General features: G+C 40.2%; 1 protein-coding gene across 7 annotated transcripts in view; it reads left to right on the top strand.

Moving 5' to 3' along the window:
* Nucleotides 1-20,457, top strand: part of LOC142409607 (bifunctional methylenetetrahydrofolate dehydrogenase/cyclohydrolase 2, mitochondrial-like) — an 86,067-nt gene that overhangs the window by 15,556 nt on the left and 50,054 nt on the right. For 5 of the 7 annotated variants that reach the window (XR_012775705.1, XR_012775706.1, XM_075501357.1 and 2 more), the window contains exons 4-7: nt 437-589; nt 1,369-1,476; nt 7,197-7,289; nt 13,825-13,950. Coding sequence is in view for 5 of the 7 variants with exons in the window: in XM_075501357.1 (XP_075357472.1) it covers nt 437-589; nt 1,369-1,476; nt 7,197-7,289; nt 13,825-13,950 (480 nt within the window). In the remaining 2 variants the exon portion in view is untranslated. The remainder of the gene's footprint in view (nt 1-436; nt 590-1,368; nt 1,477-7,196; nt 7,290-13,824; nt 13,951-20,457) is intronic. The other 2 variants (XM_075501358.1, XM_075501355.1) reach the window with 1 other exon arrangement.

Genomic DNA, 20,457 nt, shown 5'->3' on the forward strand with positions numbered 1-20,457 from the left:
TAGGCCGTGTATCCTTTGTGATCTTAGAGACAGGTAACATGCACAATAATTTTTCTCCTATGATTTTTTTTGTTTGTTTGAGCCACCTGATAATTAACACTTCCAGAATGCAGAAGTGACTCTGAAGTGTCTTGCTTAAACATTTATTTTTGTAGTTACTAAGTCATTCTCAGCTGAGTATCGGCCTCTCATATTTTGACTGAATCTGTTGTATTAGCAGTGTCACAAAAGGAATCATTTACTTTTCAGTAGATGACTTTAAAAGGTGAGGTTGTAACTGCTGCCTTGAGAGGGGGAGTGTAGTTTATTCATAATGAATAATAACAATTACCCTAGCTAGACCAAAGTTGTATGTTTCTCTGTGTAATGATTCAGATAGTACTGATGACACCTGACAAGTGAAAGAATGGTAATTTGAAAGCAATGTGTTTCCTAGATCACATAGATGAACGAACAGTTTGTAATGCTATTGTACCTGAAAAGGATGTGGATGGATTTCATATTATGAATATTGGACGTCTGTGTCTTGATCAGCCTTCTATAATACCTGCCACAGCTGCTGCCGTGTGGGAAATTATAAAACGGATGGGTAAGAAACTGAACTGTATTGAAACTCTCTTTATCTCAAAGATGAATGAAGGATAAAGTCAGGTGTGAGTTAAAAGGTGTAGGTTATCTAACTGGATTGGGCTGATGGAAGAACAAACACTTAGAGGATTAATCTAAATAACAAGGAGGTGCCAAATAGATGAGATCTTTTGCAGTAGCATAACTATTAATTAAGTGTAGACAGTAGTCCGCGTAGCACACTTGGTGAAACACTTTGGTAACTTATTTTCTGCATTTTATAATGTTGCAAGGAACTTTCCGTGATGTTGCTGACCTCCTGGTTGTTTATCAAATAGAAGATTTGAATGCATAAGTTCTTGTGGGGGAAGGGGAAGTAACAAGAACAAAAATGGGAATGTTTAATTAAGTATTAGAAGGGGAAAAGAATGCATATGTATTCAATAGTTGTCATTTTATAAGTATAATATACATGTTCTTATTGGTAGACATAAGAGCTTCCATTTCCCTTTGTGGTTAGAGAAGAGAAATTAAGTCCCTCCAAAGGGCGATTCAGATCACCTGAAGGAGTTGCCAGTTTTGTTTCTCTAAGGTGAAAGCTGAAAGATGTTTTGTGGATTCATTGCTCAGGTTCAGCCTTTGATGGGTTTTCAGGTCATGTTGATGTCAGCAGTCCACAACAGCAAATAATTTTATCTTGGGGATTGAGAAGAAGGGTTTAGGTATATCAAAATAGCAGAATACAATTTTTTGATAGTTTGGGGTTTTTCTCCCCCCCCCCCCCCCCCCCCCCCCCCCAAGGAATACAAACATTTGGAAAAAATGTTGTTGTAGCTGGAAGATCGAAGAATGTTGGAATGCCTATTTCAATGCTTTTACATACTGATGGAGAGCATGAAAGGCCTGGAGGTAAGTCCATGAATGTTGTTTTAATGTTTCCATTTGTGAAATCATGAAAATAAAGCTGACCAGAGGATTCAGATAAAGAGAAAGCTTTTGTCTCTTGTACAATATTTGCAACCAGAGCAAGGACATAAATTTACGAATCCATTTCCGATGTATTCTCAGGAGAGCAGGTTCTGGACTCTACTTTTTCTGGTGTTATGTCATCATTTTGTCCTCCATTTGAAACAGCTACCGTTTAAACATGGTTAGCACTGAATGTTGAGGATAATACCTGATGGTGCGGCCTTAAAGAGCTACAGAAGTTCATGTGATGTTTATACAAAGTAAAATAGCTATATGCCTTATCCTCATGCTTATGTAATATTAATTTCAAGTTTTTTCATATACACACACACACATATACATTTACATATACATGTGTGTATGTGTATATATATAAATATATAAAAATATATCACATGATTCCTGTGGTGTACTATGTTAGGTGGTGATCACTCAAATATCCAAATGACCAACAAAGTAACTTTTCAGTGTGAGCTCTATGATATTACACATTGGCCTGGGGGATTTTTCTGCAGTGCAGTTTATATCCCCCTGGAAATTGGGGGTTGTAATGGAAATATTTTTAAGTAATTGTAATTACAGAAGCATGCATGTGCTGCTATAATCGTGCTGTAGAAAGAAAAACAAATATAATTTAAATATAATACTGTTCTTTTGCGAATTCATTTTGATGTTAGAAACTGCCAAGGCAGTGTGCACAATTGAGGTGAACATGAATGTTTAATCCCAGGCATATTTAATAGGAGTGGAGTGAAATCTGTTATTAATATAATACAACACTAAAAGCTTCTTACTAATCATAGAGTTGGTTTTTCCATTCGGCCTCTGTGGGAAAGTTGCTATTTGAAACTTCTCTCAGCATTTGAATTGTAATTACCATCAGTGCATAGTTCTGGTCTCATCCCCATTCCCATGAAAATTAGTAGCATTTTTGCCCTTTGCTGCAAATGCTGGGTTATATATGTGACTGGCAGTGCGGTTGGGTGTTTGCAATAGGCTTTATACAACACAGAGTTACGTTGCTAACTCCTTGCATGTTTCTCAGTTGGAAATGAGGAGACTTAATGACCTGTGATTCTTTCAGCAACTTGTTACAAAACCCATAGCAGTTGCATGGATGTTTTTTAGCTGTAACTAAATACTGTTTTGTAGCTTTCAGCTTTTGAGTCAGTTGGATCTGTGGCTCAGTTTTGTTTGCTTGTATCCTGGGTTTGAGGTTCTTATTTGACTGCCTGGTACTATGACTTGTTTTGGGGGGCTAGTCCATGAGTTTGTTGGCCTATGAACGAATTTTGTGGTGCTTCATGGTCATCGGCCTACGTTCTGATTCCTGACATATTACACGTTACTGCACTGGCAGCCCTATTTACTGCCATAGTCATTGATACTATGTATGTTAAGTATTCTGTGTAGGGACAGGAAAACGTTCGGATATTCCCTTACTGACTATGACACCAGAATCAAGATGTAGAAAGAGTTAACTCACCAAAGTTGTCTTTGCTTATTCTGAAGAAATGGATTTATTTTTAAGGTAGATTTTCTTGTTTTCCAACTTGCCAAGTGGTAGTATACAGTATAAAGCAACTGGCAATGAGAAAACAAAGGAACATTTGTACTTCTTTCACAATAAATTAGCATTAAGTATGTATTTGTCATGTACATAGTGATAAATACTTTCCTGGTTGGGGTAGTCTGGTATAGTTTTCATCCCTGACTCACAGATCAGGCTGCCCTTGAAGATCTGGTTGGTCTTCTGCAGTTAGCTGTCTTCTCTGCTTCTGCTCTGAGCAACAAGAGGCCAGCCTGGATGGCGTGTGGAAGGGAAGGCAGGCTAGGCGGTGGTTTCAGCTTTACCTCAATGGCTATCAGAATCTCTGGATGTATTGTGACAGAGAAGAAACTGAAGGAAGTTCAGGTAAAGCTGAGATAGACAGTGAAAAAGAATGCGTAGAGCTAAAGCATCATGAGATCGAGGAGGGTGGACGTAAAGGAAAGATTGGAAATGTGAACGTAATAAAAATCATAGCTTAAACAGAATAATCCCTTCCACACGTTTTCTTAGCGGCTAATAGCAGGGCAAAATTTATGCGTTATGGTCAGAGACATCTGTCAGGATACAAGGCGAGGTAACTTTAGCAAGTGTGTTAAGTTTCTAGACGAAGTGTGTTTTGGAATTGAACATTACATGTCGGAGTTGCTAATTTTATTTTTTATCAAACAAAGGCAGGCTTTCCTCTTAGGCATGTGTTTAGAGCAATTTTAACTCGTTAATACAAATGAAGTGGAAGCTTTTTTAATTCTTTTTTTATTTTTTTATTCAGGGGGGGATGAGGACCAGACAAGACCTACAGTTAAGTGCTGAAAAAGAACTTTCTCAGGTTATCAGTCAGGATAGGGTTTTATCAGCAATTGGGCTGATTTGATTAAATAATTTTAATTGAGAAGTGATGCAAGGGAGGTGTGTGATACTATTTTTTTTCTTTGTTGTTGTTGTAGGTTTCAGTTGTTTTTTTACAGATTATGAACAGAACTGAAAAGCTGGGGTCTGCCTTCATCTGTGATGTTTTGTAGGTAGAAGCGCTACTGTCCTGCAGGTGGCAATGTCTGATCAGACGGGAAAACTGTCTGAGCCCTTACAAAACAAATTGTGCTTTGTGTAGGCAGGTCAAAAGACTGTGTCTATTTTATAAGCTAGTGAACTGACTCAGCAGTATCATGCGGAATCTTAATTGCTAAGTATATTCCTCTTCTTTCAGCAGAAGTAGCAGTGTAAAAATAGTATTTTATTTTCTGTTTTGGCGTGATTACAAATAAATGGAAAACCTACCCTTTCTGAGGTGTCTGTAAGCTTCTGGACTGCTATTTTGAAGGTAGGGGCTACTTCCCCCCACACACTCCCCCCGCCTTCTTTTTTTCTCCTTTCCTTTTTGGTAGTGAGAGCCATTACTTGGTTTCAGGAGCTGATAACAGACATGTTCCTCACTAAAATCTTGATGGGAAAATAGCACTGATTTTATATCTCAGAAGGTGTGAATATTTGTAACTTTGAATTGTATCCATTGTTTTTTCTCAGCCTCTCTTCTGAGTACAGGAAAAGAGGTCAAAAGAATCTCATTATGTATATATTTTTGGAAGTAACAATAGTGATTTTGAGCAAGACATCCTTCTTCTTTTGCCTAAAATAGGTATCAGAAGACTCCTCTATTTTATTCAAGCCTTCCTTTCCAGAATCCAGTGATAAGTCTACTTGCCTTTCATGTGTGAATGATGGCCCTTCAGAGAATGGGTCCCTAAGTTTTAGTGTGATTGATAGAGCATTAGCCAAGAAAAGGCAGGTGCGTCATCAAAGAATAGGCATGGTTCTTCTGCGGGGGCCTAAGTGACTTGTTAGTAATATGTTTGGAGAACGAGGCCTCCAAAGAAGGAAAACTCCGACCATCTATTCAGCCTGTGTGCTGCTCACTTAAAAGAGTATGTGCGTGACCTACATACAAACAAATCAGCAGCTGGAGACATGCTGCTTTAGATGAGCAAAATCAGGAGTACCAATGAGTAATACTTCGGTCCCATTCCAATTGCTTTGTCTGTATGAGTTGTTATTTTGCGATCCAAAAGGTATTAAAGGAAGAAAGCTGAAGGTATCTTGACATGCAGGCTTTATGTACTGGGATGGGATGTTGCTATCACAAGAAAGGTTACTGCGGAGATGTTTTTAAGACAATTAGCTGTCTAAGCTCTTGATGCACTTAAATACGTGGGAAGTTACAGAAAGCTGGTGAGAGCTTCTTACTTTTGGCAATGCCCCTTATTTCGTGGAATTCCTTATGGACATCTGTACTTTTCTATTCTCATTATCTGAAAAAGTCTTGGTCTGCTTCTCTTTGAGGAGACGATATGCACTATAGAGACTGGAAGAGAAGAGGGATCAAAGATGAGGGGAAAGAGCAGTCAGAGCACAGACAGGTTGAAGATGAGATGCTTGAGGAAGAGAGTTAATGAGACGAGAGGCACAGATTAGATCAGTCAGACACATTCCAGAGGAAGCAGATGTGTTGGTAACGTCTGAGATGGCAAAAACTTTTAGTTTAATGGTTAATAATGTGGCTTAGGAGTCTATGATGAGTGGAAGGTGGGGATGTAACACCTGAACACTGTGTGGTACGAATAGTTGACAGGGAGAGTGTTGGGAGGAGTCTGCTTTGATAGCTGTTATCTCTGCTGTTTTATTGGGCAGTCTTTGAGGGATCACCACGCTTGCTGTTGGATGCAGTATGAGACTTCAGTCCCTATCCCCACGACAATTCGTTTTGTGGGTAGTGGTCTCTCTTCAGTATCTCCATCAAACAGCACAAGGTTTTTCATGTCTTACTAGGAGGGTTTATTTGTAGCTTCTTGCCAAGGAATGTGGATACATGCAGGAGCAGGCCCCAGATCTTTTGAGTTTGCCCAGAAGGATGTGTGCTTCGATTTGTGACAACTTCAAACACTTTCTGCTCTGGTGTGAAGTAAGGGTTTAGCTGGTTTTGTTTTATTGGGACATAGAAGAGATGGTAGGACACGTGCAAAAATTCAAGAACCTTTTTGTCCAGTCTTTTCCATTCCTGTTATTGCACTTGAGCTATGTAAATGACTTGGAATGCTTTGAGTATGTGGAAAACTACATGCATTGGATGTATTGATTTCTGAAGTGGTAAACCACCTCAGGTCTGTCCAACTGGAGTTTTGTAAACACTGATGCTGCTGTTGATTGTGTTCAGCATGTATGTTCAAGATAGTCTCTCGTTGATAAAATCTGGTAGCGTTCCAGACAAGAGAGGGATTTTGCTGTCTGACCGTTGCATGCAATTATTGGTCAGCAGGGTTTCTAAGCAAAGACCCTTAGTCCAGGAGTGTCCTTGTTGTCATAGCTACTTGACTCATTCCCTACGCAATGAGGCTATAGAAAGAAAAGAGCCTCAGTTGTCATCTCCTGTTGTTGGCCACGTTATCAGTCCTGTTAATCCTTGAGAGAGGGAATATCAGTAAGAAGTAGTGCCACTTCACTGAACTTGAATTACCGATCATTCCTTGAGCACTCAAAATCTGTCAAAAACATGAGCGAAAGACTAAACTTTGACTCGAGGGAAATGCTATTACAAAGTTAGGTCACAGGTACAGGGAAGACTGTGGTCTTCCTTCCTGTTTAGACAACAGAATGTCAAGGGAAGCATCTAGAGAGCTTCAAGACAGATGAATGACAAACATGGTTGAGGATAGAGATTCAAACGTGGTGATCTTGTACTTGAACCTTTAGTTTGTGATGAACAACTGACTCTTATGGCACACTATACAAATTGTGCTTAATAAGGTAGACACTGGATTCCGTGCTGGATTTGCTCTGTGTAATTCCACTAAAAATAATGAAGCTGATAAGTTAGCCCACAGTGCCTAAATGAATTGATGTTGTGAGAATTATGAAGAATAAATGTTTTTTCACATGTGTGAACGGCAAGTGTTGTGAGTGTTCTGCCTATGCTGAAATAAATGATGCCTCCCAAGGCAAATCTGATGATCATCTGTACTGTTGTTAATGTACCACAGAAAGTCATTTGCACCTGAAAGTAAATGCTGTACAGGCATTATTATATATGACAATTAATTGATAATCTCTTACATTTCAGGTGATGCTACAGTGACCATTACTCACAGATACACACCAAAAGAGCAGCTCAAGATCCATACACAACTCGCTGACATTGTAATAGTAGCTGCAGGTAATACTAGTTGTTGTTAATACTCCGGTCACAATGTTTAAAACCTAAAAAGTAGACCTTGGTGTCTGTTGGTGGCACTACTAGCTATTTCACGGCTCACCAAATACTTGGTGCTCGTCCTTGCTGAGGGTGTTGCAGTAAGTAGGATTTCTTGTTGTAAGAAGGGTAAGTGATTTGGCTCTTTGTTGTTGCCCTTCACATTTGCAGACTCATAAACTGTTTCTCGTCACATGTGACACCTTTCCCTTAGGGAGACTTTAGACTGAACTCAAGATTGGGAACCAGTCAGTGCACAGTTTATACAGCTATAATTATGTAAATTAAAACATTCTCTGTGCAGTGCAAAAATCATGAGTCATTTAACTTTTGACAGGAGGGTTTCTTTAAATCAGCTGGAGGCTGCATTGGTAAAACAATGGTATCATTCGCTTGCTGTTAGAATTAAGGGCAACCTTGCCAAATTAACTGGTAGTTTTGGTAATGTGTGTTTATTAATGGCTGAATGGTTATTTTTTTTCTTATACAATTATCGTGTATAGAGGAAGAGAATGGTAATTGCCTACAGGAAGGGGTCTGAAAGATCAATGTCTATATTCTTAAAGCAGTGCAGAGTGAAATACTTGCAGTTTGACTAGTCTGGAACAGAGAAACCAGCAGAACTCTGCTTCTGAGCAATGTCTGGTTTTTGTTTACAGGTATTATAAATAGAAATATAAATTAATTTAAAAAAACACAACCAAACAATCCGACTTACTAAAGAACCTTGGTAATAGTCTCTGTCCCCTCGCAGCTCAGGATATCCTCCTTCTCTGGTACAGTTTTGGAGGACTACAAGAGGACTCTTGTCTTTCCTCTTTCCTCCTCCCTTCCTCCCTCTGCATCATTCTCAAGGCCAAAGTATTGCTTACTTATTTCCTAGATGAAGACAGATAGGTACCTGTCTAAAGCTCATCACTTCCTGTTGAAGTGAGATGTCCTTTGCTTCAGGGCTTAACTGCACTATCCCTTTCTCATGTCAGGTCAGGAACGAGAAACAACTCAGTTGTCCCACATGCGATTACTCAACTGTGGGCCTGACCAGAATTCACGTACTGTGAATGAAAGATAATAACGTGTGCGCCAACTGGAAAGAAACTAGTAACTTTTTGTGCAAATTCACTGCTTCCAATTTAATCGTTGCTTATGATTTTTATGCTGAACGTAAGTTGTCATCAGTTATGCTTGTAGTTAAACGGTTCAGTTGCAATTCAGCCGTGTTTGTTCTTCACGTTTTTTTCCTCGTGCCATTTTAACAGGAGCATGATACAACACTCATTACGCGACATGAGATATACTTGGAATGATGAAAAAAACCTAGGGCTAGAATGTGCAAACAGTACGCAGCCCTGCCCCAGTGGATGCTCTGGGGAAGATTACACTTTAGAAAGGTAGAATCCCTCCAAGGTTCCTCTTGTTACTTGAGAGCTGTGCACATTGTACCTTTGGGATCACACATTCCCTGGAAATGTGTGACCTGTTCAGTGAGTGTTGCAAAAAAAGTAACGTCTACCTTGCCAGGTAGAAACAGCTGCTGTCATAGGCCACAGTGCAAGATGTGTAAATGGAAAACAGCTTTTTGTGTGTGTCTGTGTATAAGAGCGAGATTCCCATTCGCATTCTCCTCTTCCCATGTAATACTTTTAGAAGAGCCATTTGGATTCTGGCTCCTGGTTTGGTGACTTGTTGCAGTGAGTCTGTTCATTCTGACGTGGTACTCTATCTCTAAGGAGTTTTCTGTTCACTTGCATTCAGGGCTTTCGTAACGGTTCAAATTGGGTGCTTCTGTTTTTACTCTTGATTTTGAAAATACCCATTTTCATACGTTGTCTTTCATTCACCCCCAGCCTTGGGACCCCAGTTTTCTTGCTTACTTTGATTGTAACTATCCATGCAGTTTTTTCCTTCCCTCTCGTTCCCTCCCAACTCCTTGCATCATAAGTTCCAACAATGCTGCTCTTGTCCACCCTACCCCTCCCTAAAAACTGTGTCTCTGCTTCCAGGTGGAGCTTCCTAAACTCTTTCACGCAGCTTTTGCATTTCTAGCCAAAGCATAATGTTTCCTCCTAAGCATACTCGATGCTTGGCATCCCACCGTAGCGTTTCCTGACTTTGCCCGCTATCCCTGCCTATACAGACATACCACAGAGTCTGTTCTTTTTGCCATCGGCCCAGACCCTTAGTAGAAGAATAAGTGCAGCTTTACTTGTGGTGCTCATACAGCCACCACAGTACTACCAGGGTGGTGATGGAGGCAGCAGGCAGCCTTTGACGCTGCTTCTGCTGTCTCGGCTTTCCAGTCTCCCCTGAGAGAGAAGACTCATCTGCCTGCTAGGTTTGGAGAGGGGATGAAGAGGAGAAGGAACAGGGGTGCCAAATACCAGATGAAATTCTTCTGGGACTACTTGCACTGTTCCTCGGGGCATGATCTGTGGTCCTCTTGTATAGGAATTGCTGATTTGTCAGACCATTTTATTCAGAGAGTGGCTGGTTAGCTTTCTCAACAGTTGGCTATTTTACAGTCCTTGTACCTAAGCTGGGATTAGGTGGGGCTTTGTTCCTCTTCTGTTTAAAATGTGATTCTTCATTTTCAACAAAAATGACCAATGAAAGTTTTTCCCACCTTCTTCAGTCAGTGCATTTTAAGAATAGCTGCTCTAACGCTTATCTCTTCCTACTTGGTATGTAAAGTAGGTTTAAGTAAATAGATCTGCCCATTTGGTTTGGGGCTTAGTTTATTTGTTGCTATTAAGTATTTGGCCTATTATCAAACCATTTTACAAAGGGTGTAACTGTGCAGCTTCCGTTAATATGCTTCCATCCCTATCACAGACAGATCATTTACCCCCATAAGGCTGAGGCATTATCCAATTACCAGCCAGCTTGCAATTGATTGCCTAAGAGTGTGATGAAGTAGACGCAGCCAGATGTTATCAAATGGCATAGGAAAGAATTTGAGGTCTTGGCTTGCTCAACATTAGAAGCAGAGTTTCAAGCTTGTGTCCTATGGGGGAGTGAGAAATGGAGAGCAAAGACAGTTCTTGTATAGTCTTTATCTCAGTGACTAACTGGCTGTAATCCAGCACTTTAAATGAAGCTAAAGCCCTTGTATACCAGCGCTTGCCTCCAATAAAACTACCATCTCAAACCATATGATTTGCTTTCTTTTCCTTTTTTTTCTTCTCTCCACCTGAGAGAAAGCTGCTTTGGTGGGGAGAGGGGAGCTTAGAGTCCCCCTTTGGAGATACTCTGTTACTAGGATGAACGTTCCTCACAGAACATAGAACTGACGGAATTGCTCAAGAAGCAAGGTGAATTGTAATTTTCAAGTTGGAATTTCCCGTCACTCAAAGTTGGAGGTTGCATGGTAGGAAAGAAATTTGGGACATCACTTAAAGTGAATACAGAGAAAAGATTGCCGCTGTTGCAATTAAGGTATGGTAGGCCAATGCAGATGATGTGCAAGGACTTGATGTTTTCGGCTCCCAGATAGCATGCAGTGACTTTGCTCTCAGATACTGCTTTGCCTTACATTCCAGGAGATGTTTCCTTTGTTGTGACTGTCCAGGCATAAACTTTCAGATGTCTGGTCACACACGATGCTGCTGTTTGTAAAGCAGTGCTAGTACGTTTGTTCTAAGATAGCCTTTCCTGTAATTACAATTGCTCTCTGCAAAGAGGGATCCTCCTGAACACCTGTTCTTGAAAAGGAGGTCTTTTCTGTGCATCAAGGGGAGCTGTTGGCATGCCATAGAAGGCATACCTCTAGCCTCAGCACATTGGGGAAACTAGTTGAGATTGATCTCCTCGAAGTAAATGTGTGGTGCTACCTGCGGTTTGAAATGCCATGTGGCAGTGATCTTGACTAAGTGGAACAAGACGTTTACTGTCCCGGACTACTGCCTTAGAAAATGGTGTTTTGCCACCCACTTCGGTAGGACCCAGGTTAGATTTTCTGTGTAATTCAGTTGTCATTTTTGTACTTAAGTTATTTCAATACCTAAATAACTGTTTTGGAGTCTCTTGCTATGTATATAGATAGCTCAGCTGTGCTGACTGGAAACATGTAGCTGTTGACTCAGCTCTTTATCTGGAACTTGAAGTGACCTTTTAGGTTTTCTGGGTCCTGGCTGTTGAACATATTCGTGATGAATATCAAGATGCTTTACATTTAAATGTGCTGAAGAAATACAGCGCATATGAAAGAGCTGAGGCAGCTTGTTGCAGCACTCTGTTTTAGCTGGAGTTTCTTAATAGCAAAAAAAATACTACACCAGGACACTACACAGATGTAGCCCACTGAGAGATGATGAAGGTGTGTAGTGCTGAGGCCAGGCCCTCTTTGGTCAAGCAGGGACATCTCCAATTTCCTATAAATAGTAGGACATGGTGTTTTGTAGAAGCTCCTGTGTGAAAGGTCAGTGTCACGCACTGGGGTTACCAGTAGCGCAGTTTAAATTGCTTATTAGTCAAGTGTGTGGCTTGAACCAAAAACAATCCCATTGGATGACTTTTGGTTTGGTGTTTGTTTTTTTTTTTTCCTCTTTTGTGTAGTAGTAGTAGTAGAAACTAACAAATAAAAGCCTCAGCTGCTCCAGGTTCAGTCTCAGGCTGCCATCCTCCAGCCTTGAACAAATTTTGGTAAATGCGTTTGCCAGGTGTCAATGGCTTCATTATCTAAGGAGTACAAGGGACAGAGGGGTGTCTTCTGTGCATTGGTAACATTTGAATGTAGGAGGTCTTTCTGCTTCCCCTTTCCTATGTCTATGTGGAAATGGTAGAAAAGCAGGACGAGAATGGTCTTTTGAAAGCCCATCTAGTCCCTATTAGTGCACCAAAAGTGCTATTTTGTACATACTAGTTCAGTCTGCTTTTTCAGATCTTTAATGATGGAGACCTTCTTATTCTCTCTTCAGACTACTTGCTTCCATGGTCCTCTGTTCTTGTGGTTAAAAAGTTCTGGACAGTGCAGCAAGGGAAACAAACTAAGTCTATTATTTTGTCACATGGATCATGGACATGGGAAAAAAGCATAGTTCTGCTTCTTGTGCCAAAAGTTTCTAATATCCTTGAAGGCTGTCATGAGATCTAAAAGGTTAACTCTTGGCAAAGTTTCCTCAAAATCCTCATTGTTCTTGGTGTTTTAGAGAGACGCAAACAAGCAGATCAGAGAAGTCTAGCACCCACAGCAAGAATACGGTATCCCAGCTGATGTCGTATCTTGAAGAGATTAGGGCAGAATTCTATGTGTGTCTTGCAGTAGCATGATTGTGTCTGTCTGTGTTCAGTTGATCTAATCTCAGATTCTTTTTCTGAAAATTACTGCCTAACCAGTTGTTTGCTGTCTTACCTTTGTGAGGGGTAATTATTTGTACGTAAATGTGGTGTCTTTCTTTCCTCCCTGTTGAATGTCAAATGATTACTGATGCTTTGCTCCTTTTTCCCAGTGGCACTTGAAATCTAAGCTAATCTGTTTAAAGTTCTTTCCAGCTTGGTGTCATCTGCACCTTGTGCCACTACTAAATAGTAAGTGTTCTCTACCCTTGTGCTAGTGACATTATAAACAAACAGCTGGCCCTTCTGGTACTTCCTCTGCACACGCTTTCATTTTCATAAAGTGCTGTTGGAGCCTCTTACCTGGGTACCATTACCCAACTGTTTTTCCATCCAGTATGTCGCTCTTGCTCACTTATGAGAAGATCAGGTGGAGAAAGTCTTACTTGAAAGGCAGTTGCTTTTCTCCTACAGATTGAGCTGATGCTGTTTATTATGGGTAAATCTGAGCTGGCCACTTTATTTCTTCTTGTTGTCTATCTGTTGCTTATAAATGACAGGAATTAAAAATGAGATGGCAGGATAGATCAGATTCTCTCACCATGCCAGCTTTTTTTTTTTTAATAGCCGTGGTATTTCATATAGTTCATGTTCATTATTGCAGTAACTGCTTGAAATGTCATGCAGCTAATAAGTGAAGTATATGAGAAATCAGAGAAGCCAAGAGTAACAGAAATCCGATACAGATATTAAAAAAGCAAAAATGAAAGAAAATGCTGTGGAGATAACATACATGGCCTGCTTCAGCAGTTGATGACACTTCTGGATCAGCAGACCTCTGACAACACTAACGGTTTCTTGAGGCTCGCAGAGCATCTTTAGTGTCCAGCTTTTCTTTGGAAATGCTATGAAAGGGACTTATTACCACAAACCAGCAAGTACTTCCTTCACTGAGATCATGTTGACTATGTTTGTGACCGCAGGTTTAGCTGAAAATTTTTAGTCAGAATGAACAAATATCAACTCTTCTTCTCATAATTACAAACTGCGTGAAACTGAGAAATAATTGTTTTCTGTGTGTGATGTATCCAGAAATATTCACGTGAAAGAATTATCTTATTTTTTGTGCATACATACCCATGCATGCACACCCCAGGATATAATTTGAAACTGGTGACCTAAGACTACCTGGCCATGTTAATCACGTATATCTCGATGATTCCAGGTATCCCAAAGTTGATTACAGCTGACATGGTCAAAGAAGGTGCAGCTGTGATTGACGTAGGCATCAACCATATCCACGATCCTCTTACAGGAAAGACCAAACTAGTTGGGGATGTGGACTTTGAAGGTCAGTGAAATACTCTTTATGTGAACCTGTTGGATAAGTATATTGAAGTTTGTGGGATTCATTCATGAGAAATACTTGGAATAGCCAGTATCTCAACTGAGATGGCACTTGCAGGAATTTTTTCTAATGTATTTACTTGAATAAGAAAACAAACTATGTGTGTGTATATCTGCTCTTAAGAAATGGTATGTTATTTAAGAGAGGAAGTGTTACTTCTAATTACACATACCAGAAACCTTTAAGAGATGCAGATGAGCTCTTATGGCAGTGTGGTGGCAGAAGATGCTTGTCTCCGGGTTTCTTTAATGCTTTGTGAGTCTGTGAAGTGTTTCGAGAGTAAGCAATAAAATCGGTTTCTGCTGTTTCACAAGTATAGGGTCTCCCACTGTTCATAGCAAATACTATTCTACCACAGCTTCTCAAGCCTCCTTTTACGCTCTCGCTCTACACTTGTATGTGAAAATGTTAACTTTTGCTTTACAAGTATCCTTTATGCTAAGGTTTAATGTGGGTTCATCTTAAGCTGTTGAAAGTCTTGGTCCAGGCAAGCCTAACAGATAAAAATTGGTGTTACATATTGATCTTTTTATGTTTAATGCATTGCAGAGCAAGTTCACAATGTAACTTGATTAAATATCTCTGCTCTGGAGGAGCTCCAGACTGGAATAGCAGGATTGTTGCAGTTGAAAATTAAAGCTTATTGGCAGAGTTGAGTGTGGGAAGCTTAGACAGCATTTACCCACGTTATTAATGGTTCTCAACAGTTCCTTATTTTGATAAGTATGAAAATCACCCACAGATTTTTTTCACAGTTATTAACATCTTGGCTGGCATAATGTCTCGAAGCTTAATTATATTCAAAATGTTTCTAGCCAGCTGTATGTATTTGTAATTACATCACTCCCTTAGTTCCTGCTTCTTTTACTCATCATACATGATACCTGTCTGTTAAAGGCAATGAAATTACCTGCAGGAGTGTAGCTCGGCGATTGTCTCGCCATGCATTTGGAAATGTATAACTGTATGTCTACAACAGAGCTCCAGTAGAAAAATACTTTTAGAGTACAACTTAAATTTTTTTGTTTGTTAGTTTTGTTGTCCTGCTTGTACTATTACAAGTAAACAGTTGTATTTTCTGTTTTCAGAACTGAACTAAAGTACAGAATAATTCAGGATTTTTTGTTTGCTTTAGCAGGTATGGGAGGAATAAAAGCTGTAACTTTGAGAAACATGAAATTGTATCTTTTTTGTTTGTTTAAATGCGAGACCTTCTGAATGTAATATAGGTGTAGATTCAATGGCAAGGCCATGATTCAGAGTTTCAGCAATGCACTGTATATGTCTCGTCATGTCTGCTGTGGGTTGTTCTCAGGATTTTACCTGGGGGGAGGGAAGATCCAAAAAAGAGGGAGGAACTTCAACTTGGATTATGCCACTACAGTTGCAAGTAGCATTTCACTGTGCATTGCCAAAGGGAAATTGTTGTTGGTTCATTGGTATCGGTGAAAGTTTCACTAAATCGCTAACAACAAAAAAAAATCCCGGTATATACGGTTCTAAATACTAAAAAGTAAATCACCCTTGCCAAGTATTTGATTTGGCAGTTAGGAAATGGAACAACCTAGTGTATTCATGTAGCAAATCATTTTATCCTTTTCCTCCGTTTGATCACTTGACTGAATTGATATTTAAGCCTAAGTGAAAATGAGTTTTGCATGCTAAGGCCGGGTACATAAATGACTGGCATGATGTACAGCACCCATTTAACGTCATGTAGCCCACCAATATCTTTTGTCTCATCATCCACTTTAAGTAGAAAAACGTGGCTGTGGGGAGAGCAGAGATTTAACTGGGCAATCGGAGGTTAAATTTGATTTATAAGAAATAAATGGAAATGGCTTACTTCACCAGGTCATCTGACTGAAAATCTTCCATAGTGGAAATTAAGTTTATTAGATGGGTGGAAACTGTTTTGATTCAGTTGTCATATCTTAGCAATACTTGGATGCCATCCTCTAATCTCTAGGGGGTAGGTTAGACACTAAAGTTTATTTTTACCTCTTTAGTATGCCATTTCAATTTTTTGTTTTTCTATGTTGTTCATTATTAAATTCAATGTAAGAAGTGCCTGGAGGAAAAAATTCCTACCACGGGCCAAGAGAATTTGATAGCTGCTTGAAAAATGAGTTTTGAATTTTTGAAATCTGTTCTAAAATCTGCCTGCTTTGAGTCATGTTTGCTGCTGCTATAGGCAACAGAGTTGCTTGCAGTTACCTGCAGCCGGAGACCTTGCCCTTGACGGCGCTTCCCACAGTGGGCTGAGAACTGACCACTGGCGTATGCTGGTGTGTACGCACTGTCAAGCTGAGGAACACACTTTGGCTGTCCTTTAACTCCAGTAGATGAGGAGGAGCAACAACGTCGTCTGGTGTGCTTGCAGAAATTAAACAGTATCAGGCTTGTGCGTATCACTATTACAGCTGCTATAATGGTTGGTTTGGTAGTGATGGCATCGGGGTACTTATGTGCTTGTCAGGCTTAACTGTCTATTTTGGGCAAAAAACCCAGGCTGTATTATGGAATGTTTTTAAACAGTGTTTGTGATTTCGCCCATCTCCATATGTCCTCTTTGACACTCTAAACTGTGTCCACATCAAGGAAGGGATTTTTTTTTTTGTCCCGAATAGTTTACTCTATGCAGTTCCAAGGTATCTAAAAGAACAAGACAGGAAAACACTGTGCACATGGAGGTCAACTGCGAAGCGCTGAGGTACCTAGCCAGATACTGCTAGGATGTTTTAAACTGCATGTGCATCTCTCCGTATATAACTAGCACAGCACATGCAGTGTACCCCTATTTATGTTAAGAATTTGCCAAAATATATGGCTCAGGGAGGGGGTGTTTTGTAGCTTATGGGAGCCACAAGAGTGAAGGCCAAGTGACAGGGAGGAGGAGAAGCAGGGGCACCTTTAGATTATTGCCAGCGCCATTTGAGGAACTTTTGGGCAACAAGTTTCAGTCACAGAAAGGGGGAGACATGTTTCTATGAACAGGGTAGTGCACGTGTGGGTGTACTTGGCCCTGTTTTATAGGGCTTCTGTTGCCACAGCAGTAATGCTAAGGGGGGAGGGGGGCTGCAAGGATCAGGAACATGAAATAAAGCAACAACTCACACAGAGCATTTGACTGGAACAGCTTTTTTGGGTGGAGCGCTGTTTCCAGGAGTGACTGGTAGAGCAGGGTAGTAACCTTTGGAACTGGAAATGCCTGTGAAACCAAAGAGTGCAGAACTCAAGTAGGATTTGCTTTAAATGCTGCCTGTATTTCTTTACGATTCCTCCCATATCTGTGGCAAGCAGACGGTAATGCTGGTTTTTGAGTCTTTATTGGATGCCTATACAGAAAATAAATCCTTTATGTAAGACCTTCGTAGGTGATGTAGTTGTGATATCAGTGGAGGGGTTTATAAATGAGAAATGTTGTCCTGACTTACCTGTTTTGCACAGCCTGGGCAAAGTAAAAGAGACTCTGGGAAATGGGTGCCACCAGGAGCAGGGAGGGGTTCCCATTACTGAATAGCAGAAAAGAGTGCCTCGACAAATGATCGATGTGGTGAAGGGTGATGGGTATATATTATGAATTTCCTTTGAATGAGGGATAGTTCTACATAGTGAATGCAGGGAAATGGTATGTTGAATACTCTTGAGGTGGAGAGTGGACCAGATTCACATATCACTTCTGGATAGACCAAGTGTTCCAAAAATAAAGAATCGGTTAAATGAAAACGAGGGAAATGTATCCTGTCCTCATCAGCTACAGGACTAATGCCTACAAAGTAATAGGGCAAGTTGACAAGTTTCTTGAAACTTACTCATGTAGTTCAAGAGATTTACTATGATAATCTTCGAATCCAATTTCTTAATGGAAATCATAGTCCTGCAGTTAGCTTAGCTACGGTTTGCGGGAAGCCCAGGCTTTGTGACAGCAGTCGCTTCTGGTGGTTGTTTGCTGCCACTTTGTGTTTGTTGTGCTACCTTCCAGGCCGTAGGCTTCTCTTCAGATTATTGAATCCTTTCCAAATTATATCTCTGTGCAGCTTTTCCAAATGGGGGTCGTGAAAATAGAAGGTAGATGTTCCAGGTGTTTTTGCTATGGCTTTTGTTAGTTACTTTCTCAGTAGATTTTGAAGACCTGGTATTCATTTTGCAATTAATACAAGTCCAGTCTCTGTAATCTTGTCACCATATTGCTGCCCTGCAAAAATGAGGGGAAGCATTGCCTGTCGTTATGCTCCACTACTGCAAGAAATAATTGTTAGCATGAGGCTGTGATGGCCAGAAGGCCAGACTGGCTGATTGCTAACTGGTGGTAGTAAGCTGCTGGATGGCCAAGTCTAGGTACTCCTCTGCAGAAGAGCATGTCGTGCAGGGGTCTAAGTAACTAATCTTTGATATCTTGCATTTCTGCTGCCGCTGCTTATTATCCCAAGGCTACAGCAATATCCCATCCATGTGTCTGTGCTGATTAGCTGAATGCGAAGAAGCTGTTGTGCGTAATTTTATGCTGGATTTTTCTGCCCAAGATGCCTCTGTTGCTTAGCTTTTAGAGGTACTGGAGGAGGAAAGATGCATGTAATATTAGACTTGCAGTACTGGGCCATAATTCCTTGGCTTTCCTTTATATTGCTGTTAAAATAGCTGCAGTAAGAGAAACAGGGTTAACATCAAAAAGAAGGAACTATGAGAGATGGGGTAGATGCTTGCTGGTTGGTATCCCAGTGCATAGTGAGAGGAATGCCAGAATGTGTAGAGCAGAATATGGGATATCTACTGTGACTGCTGAGCACGTGATTGGCACTTGTGCAGCGCTGCTGGGATGGAGTGATCCAGAGTAGCTTTACAGGGACTAATAAAGCTGTGTGGCAACAGTGCTTAGGCAGGAGTTACTCTCCATCACTTAATGCAGATGCACAAGACCCAGAACTGCCTTCAGGTTGAGACTTGCCCTTGGTTTGTGTGATTAACCCTATTAGGTGTCTGATGTCCTTAGCTTTAAAGGAACCTAGGAATGAAGGGCTGTTTCCAAAGCAGTGGATCCTGTTTTTCAAGGAAACAATCTACATTTCATTTCTTCTGAAGAATCAAAGGAAGATTTTAAGGTTCTACAGAAGCTGCAAAATAGCAGCTCCTCCCCCATAGGCACCTAATTTGCATACCAACATTTTTCCAGATTGGCAGAGAAATGCCTGGGAGAACAGCATGCATCTTGAGAAAGCAGAGTTAAAGCTAGGGACAAAGTTGTACTATTGCTGAGAAGCAGAAACAAGACCTTCTGAAGGAACCGACAGTGCAGCACCTCACTTGCCAACGTGAGGTCGGTCACACTGAGGTGCTGTCTTGGAATTGTGCTTTGGCCTACTACACTTCATGAGGAAAGGAAAATCTATTTACATTTTTGAGGGCCAGGTTATTTTTTCCCCCTTTGGTCACTGGCATTCGTCTTGGAAAATTGCATTCACCATATCTGTGTTTACTCTTACAGATAGAAACTTATCAGATGATAGTTTCCCCAACATAGACACCTGTTGTGCATTTAAAAATCTGGATCGGCTTTTGTGAATAAGCTATCTGGGTGGTTTTATGCTAACTGATATGAAATATGTCTTCTGGCCCACAGGGATTTCCGTAATGGTAGAGTATGGGTAGAGAAATTCCTCAACAACTTGTGAAAATCATGTACTGTGTGTTTACTGCTGAGTACGGTTACTAACACTAGAGGCAATGACTGTTGTACATGATATTCATTACAAGGCTTTCTTCAGGTAAGGTATGGTCCGGTTGTGGATTGTACCTCTTTGTAAGTAAGATAGGAGTAGTTTGAATAATACCACAAAAAGAGGTATGTAACATTGCCATGGAAACAAACTTATTTCAATTTAAAATGCCTAAAATATTTTCTATGTTAATTACTGTGTTTACTTCAGATGTGGGTACATTTCAATAATTATGACATTAATCTGGGAATTTGTAGTAACTGTATTAACTGTAAACACCTATCTCAAATGGTAGGTAGTTCAAAATAGTATAACTATTAAAAAGACAAATTATTTGTGTTTGAGAGGATTAAGAATAACTGTCATACAAGATGTTAATTCATTTGTTACAATTTACATGAAAAAAAACAAACCACCAACCTAAATGCATTGCAATTTGTTTACCTTTCCAAATATTTCAACAGTAGACCTGGTGGTACCAGTCAACTGAGTAATTAAAGCCCTCCCAGTTGTAATTACCATCTGTCCTCAATGAGGCTTAATCTTCTGCTCTTCAGTTCAGTGAGATATTTGCCGTTAACTTCTGTGAATGCTCTTCTTAGGTCCTGGCCTTGGGAAGTTCAGACAGTGGTTTTTTTAATTTCATTTACACCCCCCTTAAAATCTAATAAATATTCTGTCCAAAAAACCACAATATCCAGCTTTTCAAATTCTCTTGTAATACTTCTTTTTG

This window comes from Mycteria americana, chromosome 4 (assembly GCF_035582795.1).
Source record: "Mycteria americana isolate JAX WOST 10 ecotype Jacksonville Zoo and Gardens chromosome 4, USCA_MyAme_1.0, whole genome shotgun sequence".
Classification (NCBI taxonomy): Eukaryota; Metazoa; Chordata; class Aves; order Ciconiiformes; family Ciconiidae; genus Mycteria; species Mycteria americana.